Here is a 23,265-nt window from a genome sequence, read left to right on the forward strand (position 1 = left end):
GCTGAACTCTCTCTCTTGAAAGCCTGTGATAGTCAGCAAGGAGAGGAAAAGGAGTGATTAATGATGTGAAAGTAAATCTAAAACCACTCCTTATGAACTGTGGCTCCATACAGCCATATAAGTATGCAACAGATTTACACAGGTACTTCACTGTCACTGGATGTGTGCTTCATTGATTTTCTGCTGTTTCTATAGGACCTGTCTGCTGTGCTTTAAACAACTACTGGGACTGCTTCTATAAAACTTTGGATTTACTGGTAGTTGAATTTTTATTGGCTTGCTTTTGATAAATTGATTATTCACAACATCCTGTTAGAAGTCACTCCTGTCAGTCTAAGAGTGACTTCTATTGTTGCATAAACACTAAATAACTTCACTAGTGAACAAGTTGAATGAGTGATGAGGTGGTTAAACCTGTCGATTGTCAAACCTGGTGACACACATGATTGAAAACAAAGGAACAAATATCGTCCACTTGTCAAGAGCTCTTTGTGCTATCACCAGGCTGTATGCTGGACTAAGTTAGTGCACTGTGTTTCTCACTATCTGGAGTGCTCTGGGTCAAGCAACTTCTAACCTGGCAGGACAGACTGTCCATGAAACAGTGCAAAACTGACAGGTGCTGCAACCCACCGACTGACTTAGTGCTCACCGGGCCTTTTCCAAAGCTCAAATTCCGAAGACCATCTCATCTCAGAAGATCCTTCTGCTTGTTTCTTTGGGACTAACATTCCCGTGTTTCCGCTGTGTCTCCCACTGATCACATTCTTCTTCATGTAAAACATTTTTTATCTAAAGAAGTGGCTCTACTAAGACTATCCATATCATCCCTCTTCTCCTGTGAAACAGAAAACTAAAAATAAGGAAGGTATATGTGCATAAGGCACAGTATGTCGCCACAAAAGACTCGCAAGAGCACTTGAATGTTTTTTTTAAAGCATACTGTAGTACTCTTACACAATTGCTTATGAAAGTGTAATAAACACAAGCGAGGAACTCACTGGAGGCTTCTGATCTAAGCTGCTGTTTTTTACCTGTGACTCTAGTGATTTGCTGGCACGGTTTTTGAAGTCCTTTCCAATAACTTCACAGACTAACAGTCTGGACGGGCAGAAAGGGCAGTGTAGCTGCTGACCTATGGGGTGAGCAGCTGGAACCAACTTCTATGAACAGCATGTACCTTCAGAAAACAGATGGGCTCTCAAAGCTACTGCAGGACAAGGGAGAGTCGGCTCAGAGAATGATTGTTGTGCTTGTCAATTCTACTACAGTAAATAGCCGAAATCACTGCTTCTTAGAGCACACAGAGAACAAAGTGTTGGCAAGCGCACCACAGTGTTTCAGGTGAAAAGCGATCAAGGGGAAGAGATTTCTGGCAGGCTGAGGCTTTCTGTGTCATTCCCACAGTGCGACGGTGTGAGTGAGTGTGTTTGCACTGGGCTCAGCTGGGATGGAGGAGATAAACGGAACTGTCACGTTATGTAACAGTGCTGATAATACTCGGGCTTCTTCCTGCCCCAGACTTAGACTCTGAACGGTGAGGGGCTGGCGAGCTCCCAAGTCCTCTCTCTTTCCTTCCCTCTCTTGTCCCCTCCTGCTCCCCGACAGAGATCATCCAAGAGGAAGGCAGGTTCAGGAAACAAACCCTGTGAACACCAGCAGAACCCCTTTTATTAAATGATGTATTATCCACTCAAATAATTTTAAAAGACGGTGAAATCCAGGAAGGGTTTGTAGTAGAGTAGTGGATGTTTTGGATCTGAAGTGGTGTTATGTTCACCACAAAGGGAGGGGGTATTTTCAAAAGAGAATTGTTCTTTGGGTGGAAACAGGAATTTCACTGCCTTTTAACAAGACGCTCTGCTTTATCCTCTTTCAAGTGACATTTCCTGTACAGTTTCCAGTGTTAGAACCAGAGCGACTTGGCTAAAGCACATTTCTGTTGTGTGTGTATATATATATGGTGATATTATGTAATGCTACTTTAGCCACAATGTCAATTTCAAATTTGAACAATTCACAGGTCATTTTTGTACCTTTTGCTCAGTGAAGTCTGAACAGCAGGTGTCCAAGAGTAACAGTGTGGAAAAAGTTAAATAGATCCAAGACAATCCACGCTTTTCAGTAAGTTTTTAATGCTGTCTATTTTTACTTCATTTTACCGTGTATTCATAAAGCATTGTGTCCAGATGTTTTTGTGACTAATGCTAAATGATCATGTGAATCGTCCACCAAAGCAAAGAAAAAAAGACAACCAAAAAGCCCCAAATTCTATTATTTTTAATTTAGCTTAAATTCACAATACAGATCAGTGGAATTCGTCCAGGATCTGTCCATAAGTATTACTAGTTTAGGGGATGATAAGAGCTCTCGGTATGACAGGGGCATTGCTCTGCTTTGCATAGCATTGCAAACAGTATATGTACAGTAGTGTAAATGAAGCAGTCAATTCTACACATTTATTAAGCAGTTTTCTGAAAAAGATTGCAAATAGCAACTAAGTCTTCCATCCTTATCCGGGAGAGTAGACGTGATCATGTCCCCAGTTTCTTTCTTCTTGCACACGTTCCTCCAGGGGCTCCCACCCTTGACTTGGGGCCGCCACGACTGCTGAGTTTTGTTCTGCCCGAGCACTCAATTAAATAATTAATATATTAATAAACCTAATGACAGGTTTAATTTGACTTCTTCAATTGCATTCAGTTCCTGACCATGCAGGAGGTTGCCTTTTAACTATCATGTTTCTTAAGTGACTTAAACTCTCCAAACTTGCAGTCGAAGTGGGAAACTTGCAGAGCTTGCAGCCCAACAGCCTGCTGGTTCAATTACGGTAAAGAGTAAAGAGCTCAGCCGCGATACGTACCGGCGGGAGTGGGGTTCCCCGGGACCAGGAGTGGGGAACCCTGTGCCGCTCTTAGGTGAGGTTGAAAACCAGATGGTTAGAGAAGAGGAAAAAGAGCACTCTGTGTCTGGCTCTTCTGCCTTTCCTCTCCCCTCATCATCATCATCCTTGCAGCAGGACTTGTGTTGTTCCTTCTTCCTTTTGGGGGCAAGGGGGGTGTCTCAGCTAGCCTTGCGTCCATGACCAGGCTATGGTTCTTGGCACCAAAACTGGTAACGCCAGAAACCTACAGTACAGTACTTGTCCAAACTAGAAATAAAAAAATAACTTTGGATTAAGGCGAAATCTGAGCTGTACCAGAGCTCTGGGCTTTGCAATGCTTGTTTGCATGCTCAGTGCGCAATATGAAATTAGCTGCAGGCTTTACATGATCAGCCCAACTGTTGGAGTTCATTGTAGTGTATCAAAACCTATATGGCAGTATCCATTTTAATATAAACAAATCAACATTAGACCTCATAACAACATTTGAGTCTTGCGTCTGGTGGATAGTGTAGCCTACAGGCATTTCTAGAGAAGCCTGGTTTAAAAACATGCAATAATGCTGATAACTAGACGGATAAAAACATGTCTTTGAGGTATTATACAGTATATGCAATCGCGCACAGTATATACTGTATAATGGAGTGTTTTAACCCTTGAAGAAGTATGATACTCTTCTTTTTTTGCTCAGAGTTTTTGTAGTTGTTAATGTGAATCTGTTGTTGGGAGTTTTTTTTCTGTCCTGGCCACAGAAAGAGCTTCTGTATTTTTTTCTTCAGCCAAGGAAGAGGAAGCATGTGAGCCTTGCGCCACTCTATCGGTGTCTCCTGGTAAACACCCAAGGCACAATCCCCTGTGACTCTGCATTTTTGTTTTCTGGAATAAGCATGTCAGATAACACCTAATTACAGTAGAAGCAAGAACTGAACACATACCATACATTAGGGCTAAAGAAATATAGCATAGTGAATACCAAGAATCCAAGAAAAGCCAGGAATATACCTTTCTCTCAGTAGCACTATAGCTGGGCTGACTAGAGGTGAATTTTGACCTGCAAATGCTTTTTTCCATTTTTTCCAATTCCTGTTTTAATCTGGGAAGCATATCAGTCCACCATCAACAAACTAATGGTTGTGCTGATACGTAGTAAAAGACACTTTGTTAGAGACTCATTCTCTGGAATTCAATGCACTTCACTATACTTGGAAGTAGTATATGTGTAGTACAATTAAACTCTTTTGGCAGTGGTGATCCCAGTACTGTTTCATTCTCTTGGAAATGGGTTGCATCTGCTCTTTCTGTCCAGTTCTCTCTTCACTCAGCCATGTGGCAGAAGATGTTTAGTGGTTAAACTACTTGGGCTGTGAAGTCAGTCTGTTGCGTAATCTACCCATGAATCTGTCAGGCTTTGCAGTGAATCTATCAGATCAAGTCTGGCAGCAGAACTGTTTTAGGTTAATCAATCATTTGCATAGCAATCCAGCTGAGCCAGTTGATGTGTTGTGCCACAATAAGGCAATTGAATCAAGGTGATTGTTTTAAAAAAATCGGTTCCTCTCCAGCCTGCAAAATACAGAAATAAGTGAAACATGATTCACCAGCCAACTTCAGTTTGCCAGGACTGGGAAGTTTTATGCAACCTTGACTCACCAAGTAAACTATGCAGAGTTCATTGTTTAATTGATTCCAGATCTGTGTTTTCTTGGGGTCTTTGCACAAACTGCAGATCTGAGCATTGTAGCAGACTTGTCCGGAATTCCACTGCACAGACTTTGTCAACCCTCTTCAGGAGTGTAATGCTAAAACACTGGATTGCTGTGGTTTAGCCCACTGGGTTTTTTTTTTCCTGCAAAGGTGTGATCACACACATTGGCAGAGACTGGCAGAGTTTACGAGCCTTGGGAGTCTTTCATAGTCTCAAGTCTCATACTCTGCCATTCAGTACCCACTCCTTTACAGCCAGTCGTGTTTCTAAGAGGAACAGTGCAATCTCAAAAGCAGTATAGAGAATCCGGCCAAGTGATCTTTACTGTTTTTAATATATGACACTTACATCATTGTATTAGCATTGCTTTTATTAAAAGATGCAATCAAGGGTTGCAAAGGATATTGAGTATGGCACGTTTTTGCGGCATTGACTACACCATACTTGTAAGCACTTCAAAAGTTCAAAAGGTAAGATTACACCACAAAAATGAGGCTAACTTATAGAATTTGTGGGAGAATACACCCTTATCATAAATGAAGGAGGCAAGTAAAGGGAAATGCAGGGGCAGCAGATGCATATTGGATGATATCTAGCTCGTTTTTTTTGTAATGAAAACGAAGGTCTAGGTCTGCTTCCCTAGGTGGTATAGTTCCCATCAGCAAAACCCACCAACATGCCCTCAGGCAGAGCAGAGGCCAGGCCAGGTATTAATGAGCTTTTGCCCTCGAGCAGTTTCTCCCCGCCTTGATCAGTTTTAAAGAATGGCTGATTGCTGGGGCATTGTGGGTGGTAACTGGCAGACGCTGGACAGTGCACATTCCTGAAAGTGCTGGCACCCTGGCTCTAAACTGAGGGAGTGCACCGAATCTTCTCCCTGCCAAGTCTTCAGACAAGTGTGAGCACTAAATTTCAAAGCGATATCCTTGACAAGCAAGCACAGTTCAACACGCGAGATTTATTAACCCTAATAAATCAGCGAGCAGCATTGCTTTAAATACGGGATGCTGATTCCTTTGTCTGCTGCTGCAGATGGAGGATTTCTGCTTCCAGCTTTAGTCATCCAGAAAGACCTCATTAATTGGTTCATTTAAAAATCTTTGGCATGCTGTGACTTACATCTAAAGGTGTGAGTGTTATGCATACTATTACTTATATAATTGGTTATACAGTATATATGTTTTTTTTAGCAATATAATAAGGCATATCTCTAGAGCCTGGAGCTGGGATCTGAATGAGAAGGGCTAGCAGCTACTCGAGACTCTCTCGCTGCTGACACAGTGTGCTGAGCCATCAAAAGGTGTCTGGAAAGCCGAAATGAAATCCCTTGTTAATTCCAGTTTGAAATTAAAAGCGAAGTGGCGGATTTCAAGGCTTGACGGATGCTGCTGTTGCCGCCGCCACCGCTGCTGTTGTTGCTGGACGAGCGCCAAGAGCCATTTTTCTGGGGAATTAAGCTGTTTGTTCTGTAGTGAATTGCAGGTTTGCATCTCATCAGTGCCGCGCTCTATACTTAACAGCCAGACAAAACAGTATCAGATGCAGTTCATTTACAATTTGTCTCCCCCTCCTCCCCCCCACTCCACATCGCTTGAATTACTGTGCAGAGGCAGGGCCAGAGTGGCACAGCTATGGCAAAGGTGAGGGGCTGGTTGCCAGTTGTCTCATGGCCAGGGAAAAGGCCAGGAATAGGAATGGTGCCTTTCATCAGTGCTGGATTACACACAGAAATGGCACTTTGATCTGTTGGCACTATCCCTTTGTAGGAGGTGATGGTTCGTGGCAGCATGATTGATGCACATCGCTCTACACAAGTTTGGATTCATTTACATTGCATGCTATTGATGATCCCAAAGCTGCTCATAACAAGCGAGGAGGCTGACAATGGACAATTACTTGTTTTTTTTCCCCTAAAGTCCAAATGAAACACCAAGATAGGCAGAGACTGTGCTCCAAATTCACAAAGCTTCTGTATCAATGGATGCACACCTACTGCATTCTGACGGGCCTCCTGTGTTATATGTGCTGGCATGTGACTGTAGAGAATCATTTTCCGTAGCTTGAAGGGACAGCAGCTACTCACTCTGGGCAAGCTGTTGACTTGCATTACTAACCAGGAGATCATTATTAGCAACAGGAATTAATTGAACATGTCATGGGTACCAATCAGGCAACGTGTGTATAAATTTCCTTCGTTCTCACAGCGGTACACAGACCAGAGCCTGATGTACAACAATATATCAGAATGTATCTATAATATTGTATATTTTATCAATAATTCTTATTATTATTTTGAATTAATATTAATATTATATTAATGCCCTCTACACAACTTCAGACTATTTATATTCTTTATTATTCTGTTACTGGTATGTTTAACCTCCCTTCATCACTTTGTACTGTATGCCCCTGAGATCACCCTGGGGCTTGTCATGCTTTGGGGATGCAGTCTAAGGCCTCTGTGTGGTAAAAGCTTGCATTGTAGGCATCACGTCAATATTTCATCGTCGGGTGGTGTTTCCCATTCCCAGTCAGGCTGGTGACTGTGGCTTTTTGAAAATATTTGTTGCAGTGCTGTTCTTGCAACATTTTTCACTATAAGAGCTCAAATATTCTAAAATACATTATTTGGGGAATAATGTGGAGAGTGATATTCAGCCTGTTCTGCTTAACTGATAGCACTGAACAAAATCTCGTTAACCTGTTTCTTGAGCTATCCCAGTCAATCAATTTCTAGCAAACTAGGTAACTAGGCTAGTTAGATTTTTCCATTTCTGGACTTTACCTGTATGTGTATAAAGAGTGCCTCTCTTTGTGAATACCGCATAGCCACAAATTCTTTGCTGACCTCCATTTCGAGTTGCAAGATGTTTTTGTGTTTAGTATGTTCATCTGAAACAGAATATATTATTCTCAAGGGGGTGACACATTGACTGGAGAATTGGGGGATTTCTGCTTATCGTATTGAAGAGTGTGGGAAGGCACAAGTCCTGTTGTGCACCCACAGACCGGGTGAGGCTCTTTTTTTTTGCCATTCATTTCTCCTCATGGTTTGGTTCTGAATTTTTCTGGTGGCATCTGTTAACGCTCCTACATTTCGTTCTTTTGGGAGAGATTTGGTTTGGAGGAGGGCAAGACTGTGTGGATGTTATCTTGATGTTTACCTTTAGAGAAACATAGCACACAACCCCCTCCACCTCCTTGTCCCTCACTCTTTTTGAAAGCCCTAAAAAAACGATTAGTCGTTTCTGCCAATTTTCCAGTTCCAGTCAGCATGAGCTCCTCCTACTGTTCAGTGGACCTCACTGCAACCTGTCTGGGAGCACTGGATGACAATAAGAGGAGACTGGAGAGGCAGCGCTTTACTCCAAGGGCCATGACCCAGTTCTGTCACAGCTCATTTGCATTTGGGCTGCAATGCCAGCTTGTGAATGGCAGCTGAAAAGCACTTTCAAGCTACAGGCAGGCTGTATGTTCATGAAATCAGGGGGCCAAAGAGCCATAATCTCACACACAGAGTCTCTTGCCTCTCTGCTGCATCTCTCACACATATGCACACAGCCACTGGGTGTGCAAAGTTTTAATTGTTTTGCACCCTTTTTCTTCTATTTGCGACACTCCAGTAGAGGTCAATATTAAAAGTCTGTCTTTTCTGAAGTCATGCATATACAGATTCAGATCTATACAGCTAGGATGTCATTTTGTATTTCAAATATTAAACAATGTTGATATTTGTCGGTTCATAATACTCCCTTACCATATATAAAGTTTTCTGTACTGGATTGGTCTTAAACCTTAATCTCCTTCACACCGCTTGTCATTATTGCCTTGTAAAATATGCACTTTCCCCTTTGTGATGTTATTTTGTTTTCTGCTTCATGTGGAGTTGTGGAAAACTGTTATTGAACATTCCACCTCACAAACCATTGTTTTAGGACCCAGATTTCTTTTCTTCTAAGTTGCTTATCAGTTTGTGCTGCATAAGTGAGAAATCCTGGAATTTAAAGAAACAAATAACATGTTTTGCATTCCCGAAATAACCACTCACCAGCTTAAATATAATACAGAGGCTGGGCTGTTTTGATTAATAAGAATATCACTTTTTACCTTTCACCTATAAAAGATGGGTTCTTATATTAGTTTTCTAGGCAGCTTACTGGTTAGGCGTGTTAAACCAAATTTTCAGCTAAGATTTAAAACTCTAGGGGCATCTTGATTGTGATTATAAAAGAAGGATCATTTTTATGTTACAGATCATCTTCTTTGTTGGCTGCCTCCACTGTACTGAGCACATATAAAAATGATTCTATTTTTCCTTTAGGCAGTGAGGTGGGAGTGAAAGTGTCCATGTTGTTTTTTATATTACAATTATAATCTTTGTAGAGTATAGCAGTAGACCATGTACAGTAAGTTGGACGTTAGGAGCTCCAGTCTTTCCACGATGTTGCACGAGGCATTGGAAATTGTATCTTTAACACTTCGACAGCTTCTGAATATTAAAGGTGGCCTCACAGGGTGTGAATAAAAAAAATGTCCATCATGAAAAATTATGATCCGGTTCAAGTTCTATTCTGACTGTGCAAAGTAACGTCAATGGATAGTTTGTGGTTGAGGTTCTGATGCCTCTCTCTGGAAGACCGTTTTGACACTGACACTCAGAAATGTGGGTGGGTTTACATTAGGTCATCCATATCTCCTGACCTGGATCATGAGATTCTTACTTGTTGGCATGTCAGAACAGTCCTGTAATCCCATATTCATCCACACACATTTGAGATTTTAAAGCAATCTTATATTTATTTCACCTGAAGAATTTAGTTCCTTTATCTTATGAATTGAATTACTGTATAAAAATCCCTTGACAAGGATGCTATTTTAGAGCAGAATAGACACCAAAACGAATTTACACCAGTACTTCCCTGAGTTGTGCTCTGACTTCTCCCTACACACCTGACACTCTTCAGAGTCCACAAAATAATTCATATTGAATGTGTACTGTGACAAGTTTCCAGTGCTTAGGGCTGATTTACATACTAATTTGGTATGTTGTACACGAGTTATCAAAAATTATAACCACACGGTCAGATGAATTCAATCTCTCCTGCTTATTTTATTTGTGTTAGATATTGATATCTTATGCTACGCTGGGCTTATCCCTAGGGGCAACAGTGCTAGTTACTGACTGTAGGTGTGTGAATTCTGAGAATAAGAATGAAGCTTGATTTGGGAAGAGCAGAGAACAGGTTTCTGAAATACCTCTAAGGGAATTATTCTTGTATTGACCTAACTCTGGTGTGGAGTGAGCTCACCAGCAAATTTGCTATTGCTTGTATAATCATTTTCCATAAAGCCCTTTGAGGGGTGAGGCAGGGGCCTGTTTTAAAAATTGCTTTATCCCAGTAGATGTGCTTTGTAAAGGTTTGGTAGGGTGATACCTGTGTAGTCCAGGCTTAGAAACCAGTTGACCCAAATTGTAAACTAAATAGCTAGAGAGGTGTTGGAAGATATGGAAAACAGAGAAGCAGCCTGGTGTGTAAAATGAATAGGCAGTAGCCTCAGACCTACACCTGTAGAACTGCTACATTATGAATTGTAGCCTGAGGGTCAGGCAGGCAGCTGAATCATTTCAGCTACACCTTTTAATGCTGCTAAAAGCAAGCACATGTTTTAGCAAATACAGCAGAATTCATACATCATAGCAGACAGTAATTGGAAATGCAGTAGAACATAATACCCAAACTACCTCACGTTTAAAAACTGCAACACTGTTCCAAGGTCTAAGTCACCCCTAGTCCTACAGAACTGTTGTCAATGCCATTGTTAATGTTGAAGACGTAAGTTAAACGTAAAAGCACATTAAAGAAGGCTTGGTGGGGTCCAGATAGAAGTGTGAAGGGGTGTTTTTCCAAATTCGCTGTAGCTGGTTTTTAAAAGGGAATGGATGCAACCAGGAGCTGCCCAGCTCTCCCTCAGTACAGTTCATGCCTCTGTGTCATAAATTGTCCTTCTCAAGGTGCATGTATTGACTCATCAAGGAGTTTTCCCGAAAAAAGTCTAAAGACTCCGACTCTGGCTTGTCTTGACCCGCTTTGCCAACAGCTAGGCCATCAAGCAGAGGAATACAGCCATTGGGAACGTCTCACCTGCTTAGTGATCAACCATCACGAACCATTTTGTTACAAGTTGCAGGAGCTGCTCTAAACAGAAGCATGACAGTGTGGCCGCATGTGCTTTTGCTGGTTTTAGTTTTCTTGTGCAGCGTCCGACCGTATGGAAGGGGTTGTGGTCGTTGCAACGATTCCCTTCGTGTGGTGGTGTCTGTGAGAGAGGATCAGTGAGGTCTCTAGGTTTATCAAGTTCTGGAACTTCACAGAGGCTCAGAAGAGGTGCCACTGTGTCATTCTGTGCTTTCCTGCTTTCTCAAAAACAGGAGAGCAAGCTTCCACACTGAAATATGCTGGGTGTAGGAGTACACATGGCTATTTAGGGTTTGCTACTTTGCCGAAGGAAGAACCTGTCCTCTAGTGTGGCTTGCACACAACTCTGCAGCAACACGCCATTAGTGACGCCCTCATACTTGTCCACCCCAAGGCACACGTGTCTGACCAGATTCTTGCCACTTTCTACCAGACTCCCAGCTTGTAAGTGGGTAATTTACCTGGTCTATCTCTTGACACACCAGTCCGCTCGAATGGGTCAGTCACGGTTGCAGCCAGTGCCATCAAGTATTTCCTGCCGCTTGTTTTCCCAAGCCTTTCAAAGTTTGATTAGCCTGGTTAGATTTTCTTTCACCCAAATATAATGGGGTCAGGAAGAACTGGAGTGCCCAGCTTTTGCGAGCGCTCTGTAAAACAAAGAACTGAAATAACTTCACATGTAAGAAAGTAAAAAGCAAACTGCACCGAATAGAAAAGGCATGTGCTTAAGAACAAGTCACATTTTGCACATTAGTGAAGTGCCCTGGAAAACAATCAAAATTTGTATCTAAGATAAGCATCAATTTGGTTTGCCTCTGTACTTCTTAGCTTGGAGCAAATACAGTATAATCGCATACCAATGGAATTACATAATATTCAGTTGACTGTTATGTTAACATTATAATCTGAAATCTGTATGCATCTTAGAAGACAAAGCCTTTATAAAGTTCCAACTCTTAAACGATTAAACCATTATTTTTTTAAAAACACAGTAGACAGCATGATCTTCAGATTCTGAGTAGCAATTATATCAGCCAAGAGATACATTTATTTGCTCAGCTGAGCCTAACTCACGAGTCAAATAATTTTTTTTCATGCTAACTGTTTTGAGTTAAAGGTTCTTCAAAGCTGAAGGGCTAAGTGCTGTAACAGGGGAAGGTAATTAGTTTCTTAAAAGACTGTCCATTTGAGAGGATTTAAATCTTTGTCACATATCAGTAGTTCACTTCACTGAGTGTATTATAAAAGCAATTTTAAATGGAATGGATTTCACTAGTTACTGTAAAAAATAATAATCTAAGTGCTAACATCAATAGCTAGTATGACTAATAAAATTACATTTAAAAGTTCCTCGTTAACTGAACCATGGGATACATTAGACACTTCCTCAAAGTGTGGGCAAACACACATCTAAGCAAGAGTTTTCTGGAGAAAGGAAAATGATTTTCTAGAAATGGAATGAGTAAAATGTGAGAAGAAGATGAAAATAATAGGAAGAAAGAAGTGCTACAATATCGATACATCAGTTTCAGGGCCTCCTCTGAATTTCAGCTGTAAACACAGCCTTATCTGACCAGCTAGGAAAGGGAGAACTCATTTTCCCAGAGGTCCGGGGGGCTGGACTTTGCGATGCAGAGATCTGGACAACAAAGCCAGAGTTTGGTGAGTCATCTCTGCCAAGTGGGAAACCTTCACAAGGTACAAGTGAGGTCACAGTTTGTGGAGGTGGTCTCTCAAGTGCTGGTGAAGAGGAGTGCCGGCCCATCCTTGCTGCGGAAAAACCAGCATGTAGATGGGATTAAAAAATATGAAGGACAGACTAATGAGGTGGATTTTCTTGGCATTCTGCTCATGGATACGTCTTCCCAGTACAATATCTGGCTGGACTAGACTTTCCTGTCTGAGCCCTGAAGCTGGAAGAGAAGGGGGGGGGAGGAATGGGGGAGGTGGGGGGATGTGTTCTTGCAGAGAACGTTGCCATGGTTACTAGGGAATTCTGGCAAGTAAATATGGAGCTTTTCATTCACTACAGTATGGAGGAGAAATTGTGACTGGGAAAAGGGAACTCTTGCTGTTGTGCTGTAGATACTTACCTGAAATGCTATGAGTTTCCATGGACTATCTGCTCATGAATAAATACCCCTCCTGTCCACCCAGTTTTAGGGACTTGCCCGTATTAAAGGATACGGAGAAAAAGAGTTTATTTTGATCTGACGTTGCACAATGTTTTGAAATGACAGCCTCGTCTGCAGCTGAGAAGAGCTGCTTTTGACACAACAAAACTGAGGAATTAATTTGATTGTTGGGGAGGCAGTAATCAGAAGAACACTGTAGGTTCCCACTGTCAATCTCTCGTCATCAGGGGCAGTAGGATCCTGGCAGCCTTCTTCTGTTTGAATAGCTGAATTGATGTAATTATATGCTTAAGTGAACATACTTAACCTATTATTCCCAGGTACTGCTGATGATTTAAAAGATACCTTTATTGAAGGTGCAGTGCACATAAACTCCAGGCTGAAGCCTGGAAGAATCCTTGAACTCTTCAGCTCAGTTCATTAAATTATATAAAGAAACCATGATCTTGGATGAAACGGAAAACACTGTTAGACACCTCTACCAGCAGATCTGTGTTAGGAGGGACTATGAAACAACGTTGCTCTCTTTCATATGAATTGAACATTATTCAGTGGGATTTTTCAAAGCGCATAGAAGGAATTTATCAATCGAGCGTCAGGGCTTCAACCAGGGGGTGACCAAAGTCCTAAAAGGTATTGGACTAAATTAATCCAATGGGTTACTTCAGAAAAGTGAAATTCAAGATCAATGAAATGAGGACTCGGGGACACAGAAATTAAGAGGCGGTAAATTAAGAGTGAGATTAGGAAACACTTTTAGAAACAAATGGTGGATGTCTGGTACGAGTGTCCCAGGCTGGCTTAATCAAGTCTTTCAGACAACATCCCTGGATCAAATAGCTATAGTCCCTGAGTGAGTATGTTCAGACAACACTTGACGTTGCGGGCTCAATGTGGTCATCCAGCAGCAGTGTGTAATAAATACTGTTTCTATTTTTGGTTTCTATATTTTCATCTAGCCCTTTTCAAATTTAGAATGATTCGTTATTTTCTCCCACTTCTCCCTTATCTTCATCTGAGCTGTCTGAAAGGGGAACGTGTGCTGGCAGCCCCACAAAACCAGTATCTCGCCTTGGAAAGCAGGGCAGGTGACCGGAAGTGGCCTGCCTTGCTTACAGACTTGCACTGTGCCTTGTACTGTCTGGAGAGCAATCCTGAGTGGGATCCAAGAGGGGTGGAAGTCCCTGCACGTCTGTGGAGGGCTGCTGCGGTTGCCATGAGCTCTGCTGATGAAAGCTGTGCTGCTCTGTGTGTTTCAGTGGCGGAGGAAGGCCTATGGGAGAGCGGGCTGTCGTATGAATGCAGGACACTGCTCTTCAAGGCAATCCACAACCTGCTTGAGAGGTAAGCCGGCTTACAAGGCTCCCTGACAGCCGCGCGAGGGCCATAGGAAACATTCTACCAAAATAATGAGCCACTTAGCAGGGATAGGGGGATTAAAGATTCGTTTCAAGGATGTTATTTCATTAGCTCTTTCCTCTTTACTGTCACAGATTTTCTGAGCGATGTCTTGGTTATTTAGAAAGCTAATTAAAAATCGAGGGCCAAGCGAAAGAGAACGTCGATTCCCAGAGAAAGTTAAAAAGAGACGGACGGGGTACAAAAGGACGAACTTGTCCCAGTGTGTGTTTTTTAAGTGCTTATGCTCATAATACTTATTATGATCCATTTGATGTTTAAAGAATTGTATTCAATATGATCATTCGTAGAGTGCCATAAATTAAATTACAATTTGATGGGAAAGATGAATACATCAACTTCGCACATGCCTTTGGTTCCCATTTTAATTTCTTTAATGCCTTCTCAGTATATCATCATAATATGTGCATTTAGGCTTGCCAGGATAGGCTCTGGGTCCCCTGTGACCTCCTGTTGGATAAAGAAGTTTGAATTGGATGGATGTATCTTTAGAAAAACAATTTTATGGACTATGAAGCTGATTGTCAACCCATTTGTCCCTCATAGAATGAATGACACATGCACTGTAGAACCTATACTGATGCATGATGAACACACAAAGGTCTAGGTTTTATATCGGTAGCTCATTATGCACATACAGAATGTTTTATTTGAAGAGTAAGCAGATATGTTTATTTATTGAGTAGTAGTACTGTTTCTTGGAATAACAACATACTGTGTGATTTCACAAATACTCCAGGCGCACAGTGTTTGTTTTTGAGTTAAGAATCTGTACACATTCTAATCAGAAAGACTACATTTTAATTAATGTTAGAACAGTGAAAGATGGGACCAGATCCTGCCTGGGAAAAGATATCTTGGTTGCTGTCAGCATGTTTGTAGGCGGCCTATCTGTGAGAGAAGTGGTCTCAAGAACAATGTGTTCTGCTTCTGCTGTCGGCAGAAAAGAGAAAGTAGGAAATGTTCCTGGGTGCAGGAAAATTAGTTCTGGACACTAATGTTCTAACTTAGACAATAAGTTCTGGAAGAAAGAGGGTTGTTACACTGTCCCAGGACTGTCACGTTCATCTGATCCATCTGTAATTGTTTTCAGTCGGCTGTAGCTACTGCACAAGAAATTCCAGGTAGAAATAACATGCACTTCAGTGGAATGACTGGAGCTTGCCATCTTGAAATTGATCTGCATACTAGGAGGCAGTGCAGGGCTGATGTCAGCTAAGAGATAAAACCACTGTCTTGTGTGGTCCACAGAACAACTGAGTCAATTGACCTTGACAGATTGAACTGAAGACAGTGTGTGTAGTAGTGAGCGATATGTTGACCTGTTGATGTTCAAGCTAGCTGGCAGATGTGTGAAGAGGAATCTCATCGGTGCCGATTGAGGGCAGCCTTACTGCTCAGTGAAACATCGTGATGTCCTAGAGCCAACTGTTTTTCCATTCCTGGAAGTCAATCTGGAAGTGTCAGCTTTCCTATTTGAGTTTTTCCTCACTTTCCCTCAAGGTATCCTACACTTGTGCTATGGGGGTTCCCTCTAAGCTCTTCACATCATATTAGCTCACAAAGCTGTGAGTCTGAGCTGGTAGAGAAGTCAGCACTAGCAGCAGTGAGTATTAGCATGCAGCCAATGAGGAAAAAGAAGGTCACCATCTGGGAGAGATCTGCCCTGGTATATTAATGGCTGTCAGGATCACCTGACTATTAAAAAGGAGTTTGTTTTTGTGATGTAGTTGTAGGTCCTGTCAGCCACTCAACTGGACTAGAGACGTGATTCTCTAGTTGCTGAGATGCATCATGGTAAATAAATGATAATTGCTGACCCTTTATTACTGTTTATGTAGGCTTTGTCCTTGTTTCTATTGTAGATAATGCACACATACTAGAATCTCCTGTAATAAAATAATGCATCTTCTTGTCAGTTTTCTTATTTTTACCTGTGTTGCAAAACTCAACATTAGGTATATGAAATGTTAATCAACTTTTGGAACAGATGCAGTCTTTTAACATTTAGATTTGGAAATGACCTGCACTTTACAAACCCACTGAGAGCAGAGCACTGCACTAAAAAGCCCTACTCTGGACATGCATTGGGAATCAGAACCAGTCCACAGCAAACCAACAGCAATTGTCTGTGAATGTGGAATAACAAAATGTAATTAAAGATTAGATTTATTGTTTATTAAAAATAGCTTTGTTGAAAGAAGTTTTTTATTAGATGAAACTACAGAACTAGTAAAACCTCATTTAGACTACTGTGTACAATTTGGGTCACATGTTCCAAAAAAAGAGTTTGCAGCTTTGTAATCAGTCCAAAAAATGACCAAATACATTCCTGGCCTCAAAGAAATGTTCTACTCTGCTAGGATAAAATAATTTAACTGTTTTTTAGTTGTGAACAGGCAACTACAAGGGAGCCTTCATAAACTTCAAAATGGACTTCTTCAAAATCATCAGTGAAACATGACCCTGAGGTCACAAATACTGTCTAATCTACATAAAAATACAAATGTAAACTGAGAGGAAGAATCTCTTTTCCCACAAAAGGTTGCGAGACTGGACCATACTACTCAGTCATGTTGTTGAAGGGACTAACCAGCTTAAATTGTTGGCTCAGTTACCTAACACCAAGCTTTATTCACAGAATGGCCTCCTCTTGTTTGTAACAATAATAATGTTCTCACCACAAACAAAATAAATTGTGTTCAAAGTCAGGGGAGGTAAAGACAGAAGATTAAATGCTCCTATCCCACTAGTGCTAAAATAAGACAACCCTCTCAGATCTGAGCACTTCATTGCTGTCCTTTTAACAATAAGCTTAACTGTTGCTTCGGTATTAACAATTTAAATACTTTTATCGAAGAAGTATTTACAATCAACAATATCACCAGACTCTTAAATATCACAAAAAGCGTTCATCTTTTTTCATAATTGCTGTTATTGTTAATATTGCTGTCGTAATGTTAGCAGTGGTTTTGAGTTGAAGGGGGTGAGAGAGATTCACACTGTAGTTTTTTCCCAGGTCTTGCAGGACAATGCAAGATTGCACATTACTGGGATTACAATGACACAATTTTAGTGTCAATGTCGTAATGTGTACTGCCTTTTCTCCTATTCTATTCAATTAGAACATCTTTGGAAAAACTCACTACTACCATCAACATGAAAGAACTAGATTACCTAGAAACAAACTGGTTGCAACTGCACAGGAAGAGAAACATATCCTACAGTTATCTGTCTTGAGGCAGATCAAGTCTGTCTGTCAACAATGTAAGGATCATGTTAAAGTAGAGTAGGGTGGAGTAGAGTAGGGCTGAGCGGTGGCTCTGTGGCTAAGGATCTTCGCCTGTGACTGGAAGGTTGCCGGTTCAAATCCTGCAGTTGGCAGAGGAATCCTACTCCGTTGGGCCCCTGAGCAAGGCCCTTAACCCCAACTGCTCCAGGGGCGCCGTACAATGGCAGACCCTGCGCTCTGACCCCAAGCTTCTCTCCCTGTCTGTGTGTCTGTGTCTCCTTGGAGAAAATCTAGGATATGCGTAAAGACTAATTCCTAATGCAAGACATTGCATAGGGCTAATAAAGAAACATTACATTATTATAAAGTGTTGTTAAGACAATGTGTAACATTATAAATTGTGAACCATGGTTCATACTGAAAAATGTATTCATCCATCCATTTTCTAATCGCTTTTCCAATACCGGATTGCGGGGGAACAGAAGCCTATCCTGGCAAACAATGGATACACGCTGGATTGGACTAGTCCACTAGTCCATCGCAGGGCAAACAAGACGGGGACATGCACACACTCACATTAGGGCCAGTTTTCCCAGATGCCAAATAACCTACCAATACATCCTGAAAACTGACGCACCTGGCAGAGATGCCACCTTTGCCGCCCTCTAAACCTATGGGTGGGTGTTTAAAATGTGTTTTTAAAATATTTGAATTTGATTAATTTAAATACATAAGATTTGAGCATTTTTTTGTGTCAGTATAGTAGTTCTGAAACGCAAGTATGCTTCATCAACAGGGAAACGAAATTGGCGTGAGCGTCACATTGGATTAAAAAGCTTTGGAAGCCATCCTGCATGAGAAGTGTCCTACAGCTTTGGTGTAGGAAGACTCCCGATGATGAGTTGTGTTCTCATCCTCCTTACAGGCATTGCGATGTGAGGGAATCTGCTTCCTAATTAACTCATGTCGCCAAACGGGCTTCTTTTCACAGGTGCTTGATGGACAAGGACTTTGTGCGCATTGGGAAATGGTTTGTCAAGCCATATGAGCCCGAGGAAAAGAACCTCAACAACAGGTAGGGAGTCGACAGATACAACTGTTAATGTCATTGTGCTCTGACTAGTAGTTACAGTGATAACTGAAAATCCCGGGGTCTGAAATTGTTGGAATGATGAGTGGACAGCTCATTAAAATGGAGAGTTTTCCACATTTTGGGTGGGCTTGATTAAATTTGCAGTTTCATTGACTATAATGACAGAGGCAGTCTAACTGACCAAGATTTAATGAGCGAGATGTTGGTAACTCCCAGTAAGATTGAATATCACTTTATAAGCCTATTTTTCCTTAAATGAAGGATGCTTTTTTTCTGCCTGTTGTTGTTGGTTACTAACAGAATTCCTGTACAATGAAGATGCATCTTTCATACTCAAATAGAATACTTCATCTTCATATCATGAACTTCCACAGCAGAGGTCCTTCATATATCTGTGTCGTTAGAATTTTTACACATTTTATCTTGTGTATTTCTCTTGGTAACTACTATACTAGGGTAAGTAGAGTAGTTACCAAGAATAGGATAAAAACAAGGAAGACCAGGTGATTTTCTAAACCGCCAGTATGAATCACAAGGCCTAATGGGAATTTTGTTTTCTGTTTACAAATTCTCACCTTATGAACCATTTTTGAGGAACAAATTATGTTTGTAAATCGAGAGATGAGTGCACATGGTACATGTATGTGGAACTTGTACTTTTTGCTTGTAGAAGCAAAGCACATTATGTGTTTGGAGTTCCTAATATTTTGTCCAGTGAGTGTATTTTATCTTTGTCTGGGGTCTGGTGGGAGAGGAAGGAAAAATTGAGTAAGGAGACAAAGCAGTGATTTTTTTAGATCTCAGACTATGAAAGTGGGACCCTTACAAAATAGCGTACTGTATAGAGTAGTGTAATCTAGCTAGTGTAATCTAGTGTAATCCTAGTGCCTTGAGAGCCTGAGATGGAGAGAATAGGGAAGTGGAGCTGCCTTGAATTCCAAAAGAGGCATTCCTGGAGAGAGGGAGGGAATGGCAATCTTGTGTGATGCCAGAGCCGCTGAGGGTGAGAAACCCTTTGTCTGTGCTTCAGCAGAGAGTGAGGGATGGGGAACAATCTCTCAGCCCTCTCTCATGCACCAAGGAGATGGAAATGGATCACAGTGTTGCAGTACAGCCAAGAGCCTGAGAGAGGAGGGAATACGAGGGCGCAAGCTAGCCTTTACGTTTTTATAACAGATTGTTGGAGATGGAGAGTCAGGGACTGATGGGGAAGCATAAATTACATCGGAGAGGCACAGCGGACCGTAGCAGCCTTTTATCATATGAGAGCCTGAGAGCATGGGAATAAAAGTAGATCATAGCCTTTTACTGTGGAGTCTGAGAGATGGTTGGTGGAGCGGTGGGGGGGAGTGGTTGCTGAGTTAACAGCGTTCTGAGCTGCGCGTTATACCTGAAGGTGAGAGAGAGCGAGTGTACAGCACTGCCTATGACACCAGCCAGCCAGGCAGGGTGTAGGAGTGTGTTACAAGTAGGAGTGTGAGAGCAGCCTGTGACAGTGGGAGGGAGAGTCAATGGCAGTGCTCTAGCCCTCAGCTACAGAAAGAGGAGGGGATCGCTGTCCCCATGTACAATGGAGTTACAGCATCGCCTGGGTGGGTAGTGTAAATTGCAGCCTTCCTCAGAACAATGGGAGGGGAGTTTACCTTACTAATGATCGCGCTGGGGCTCACAGGGATTTCCCAGCGAGCTGTGATTTAGCGAGCTGCGAGCTGCGAGGAGACTCTGGAGGGGGCGAGGGTGGGGGGAGGGCGGCGGGGGGCTCTTACTGCAGGTTTTGCCACTCCGACTGAGTGTGGAGGCAGAGACGAGTGAGCCCACTCGATTCTCCGCGGTTTGACAGCTTTGTCTGCGCGCGCTGTCAGTCCAGGCCCCTCCCTACTGTGAGAGTGTGAGAGCGAGTCAGTGAATTATTGAGAAGGCAGCTCTGGGGACAGAAGCAGGGGAGAGTACAGGCAGCCTTTTACATTCTGCTTTTTTTTTACCATGTTTACCACAAAAGGCAAATATGTACAGTACGTACACACTACTAATCACCTTTGCTGAACTGCACTGATCAGGAACTATATCGGCGTCAAAGCATGTTCAAAATGCATTAAAACATCATCAACTCTGTGAGCGATGCCGAGTGTCCAACATTAGCATATCTGCTAATTACATAAACCTATCACGTTTCTTCACTACTTCCAGGCATTTTTCTGACTAGATTTGTAATCAGGCCACCAATTTCTAAATTGGTTTCAACTTCATAGGAGACTCGAGGCATGCTGTGGGGTTATAAATGGAGTGCGATGTGTTTATTCTCTTTGAACAAAAGTCCATGGGCTGGCTGTGAATTGTAAAACAGTGCTTGTCAGGGGCTCCTCTGTAGCTCAAGAGGAGCTCTGCAGCTGTAGAGTCCTGCTGTCCAGGTGGTTGTAGTCTGCGTTTGAGCTGTGTTATTGATTTCCAGTATGGTTAGAGCACAGCCAGGTGAGTACAACTGGGGCCGGGGCAGGACTGGGTCCCCCAGGGTATCTTCAAACCCCCCTTTCCCAGTGCCATGGCATTAAGGTCCAGTATAATCCACTATGGACTTTACCACATGGTGAAGGTCCATAGTGGATTATACTGGAAAGATATAATGAAAAATTACTTTGAATACGGATAAAAAAAAAATTCGCCCTCCCTTTCCACTCAAATAGAAGATTCTGTCCCAACGTAGCCATCAATCAACCTACCCAGGTCCTGGATACAATGGCAAATCAGCTCATAGTTCTCTGGGATGAGGGTGCGCATATTTTCCTATAGATGTTTTAATGGAGGGGGTCTGTTTCCCACAGGTTGATTTTCTGCCCTTCCAAACCTCTGAGCCAAATTACCATTACATACTGTACCTTACACCAGCAGACGTTTAGGGGATGTTTGATTTCACTCATCGGTGCTTAAACGCGAGAAGATAATGAGGATCTGCACCCCAAGTCTGCAGGGATGAAATTAATATTTCAATCATCCAGGGCTCCTAACCTTGAACCATAGCAGTTCAGTTTTAGTTTTGCTGCTGAAAGCAATTTGTATTTGTTGGTTGCCGGTTGCATCAGTCTTACTTAGAGGTGGCTTGTCTGCTGAGAGAGAGAGGGTGCAGGAGAGAGAGTAAGAAGGGAGAGGGGGTTGTTTCTATAAATTAAGCATTAAAAAGACAGTTGAAGGATGGGAGCATGCAGCTATTTTTATAACGCCACAGCACAGCAGTCTTGGTGTGTGTGTGTGTGTGTGCGGGGTGTGTATGCCTATGCGTTTTGTTTCCCTTCATCTCTGGCCAGGAGTGAAGCCAATGACATTGAGACATTAGCCGTCTCCCTGGCAACGGACTCTGGGTGTCAGGCTACATTGCAAGGTCATCATGTTGCTACCTCAGTGAAGTGGAGAAAATTGGGGGGGGGGTGGAGAAGGACAGACCACTTCTCGGGAGTTTCGCACTAATTGTGCCACGTTGTGTGTTCAACGTGTGCACTTTAAGTTAACGCACCCAGAAACACTTCCAAGGGACTTCACTCAGCCCTTTGCTGTCTCCCAGATGAGCTGCATTTGTATTGTGCTGCTGTAACTGAAGTGCAATATAGCGTCCAGCGCTGCTAGGCATGGTCGACAGTGGACATGGCGATTTTGTGCTATTCAACCTGTTTACACAGTTCCTCCTCTACCTTCTGTTGCTGATGTGAGTTTGGAACACTTACTGGGGCATGCAAGTCGACTGCTGCTGGAGATTAAGTTAATGAAATAACTCTTAACAGTACAAGTTGTAAATAGTGGTTTTAACTTTGGGAACTGTTCTGCAAAATCGGTGCAGTGCAGTGCAGTTCAATGATTCAGATGAAATAGCCTTTTCCTTTTCCCATTTGTTGTAAAATAATTGCATGGTGCAATTAATGATTTATAATGTGTATATATATATGTTATTTATTCATGTTGTTGAAGCCTATATGCTGGCTTCTTTCAAGAAGCGTCTAAATGAGATCATTTATAACCTTTTCTTATGTTTAAATTTCCACTTCAAACATTTGCCCTTTAAATCTGGTTCAGAATATTTTTTATTTTGATTCTTGGATTATTTGATTAGGTAAGAAGTCAGGGGGTGTTGCCACATATTTGCTTTACATTCAGTTTTGCCCGGTAGCAGCAGCTGTAACTGAACTGGCTTGATTTGGGAGAGTGTGTTCAAATTAGGGTGATATTCTCTAGTAGTGAGACAAGACCAGAATTAAAAGTACACAAAACTCCAAAAATAATGGAAAGGGGATATTGTTTTTTTTTTCAATCCAGTGCCTTGAAGTAGTTTATAGTATCAATTTTTCAAAGGTCACTGGTTCAGTTTACTGTTTGAGGGGGAACCCTAAGAGCTTGGCCCGTGTTAGAGATTCCTGAGATATCTACACGGGGAGGTGCAGTTTTGATTTTAAAGGACATACTGACCTGAAAGTTCTGTCTGTTCAATGTGGCTTAATGTTGTGTGTTTTGTCCAGAACACTGCTAAAAGAAACCAACCTCTCCTCTCTTTCCTCTCCTCGTGAAAGTGAGGCTCAAGGGGGCTGGGGTTCTGGCAGTTGCCTTTGGACAAAAGCAA

At 42.0% G+C, this 23,265-nt stretch overlaps 1 protein-coding gene across 2 annotated transcripts in view; it reads left to right on the top strand.

Annotated features, from left to right (window-relative positions):
* Positions 1-23,265, top strand: part of LOC102697457 (mediator complex subunit 13L) — an 88,677-nt gene that overhangs the window by 32,494 nt on the left and 32,918 nt on the right. For both annotated transcript variants that reach the window (XM_015366269.2, XM_015366268.2), the window contains exons 3-4: positions 14,181-14,265; positions 18,564-18,647. In XM_015366269.2, coding sequence (XP_015221755.2) covers positions 14,181-14,265; positions 18,564-18,647 — 169 coding nt within the window. The remainder of the gene's footprint in view (positions 1-14,180; positions 14,266-18,563; positions 18,648-23,265) is intronic.

Source organism: Lepisosteus oculatus, chromosome 22, assembly GCF_040954835.1.
Source record: "Lepisosteus oculatus isolate fLepOcu1 chromosome 22, fLepOcu1.hap2, whole genome shotgun sequence".
NCBI lineage: Eukaryota > Metazoa > Chordata > Actinopteri > Semionotiformes > Lepisosteidae > Lepisosteus > Lepisosteus oculatus.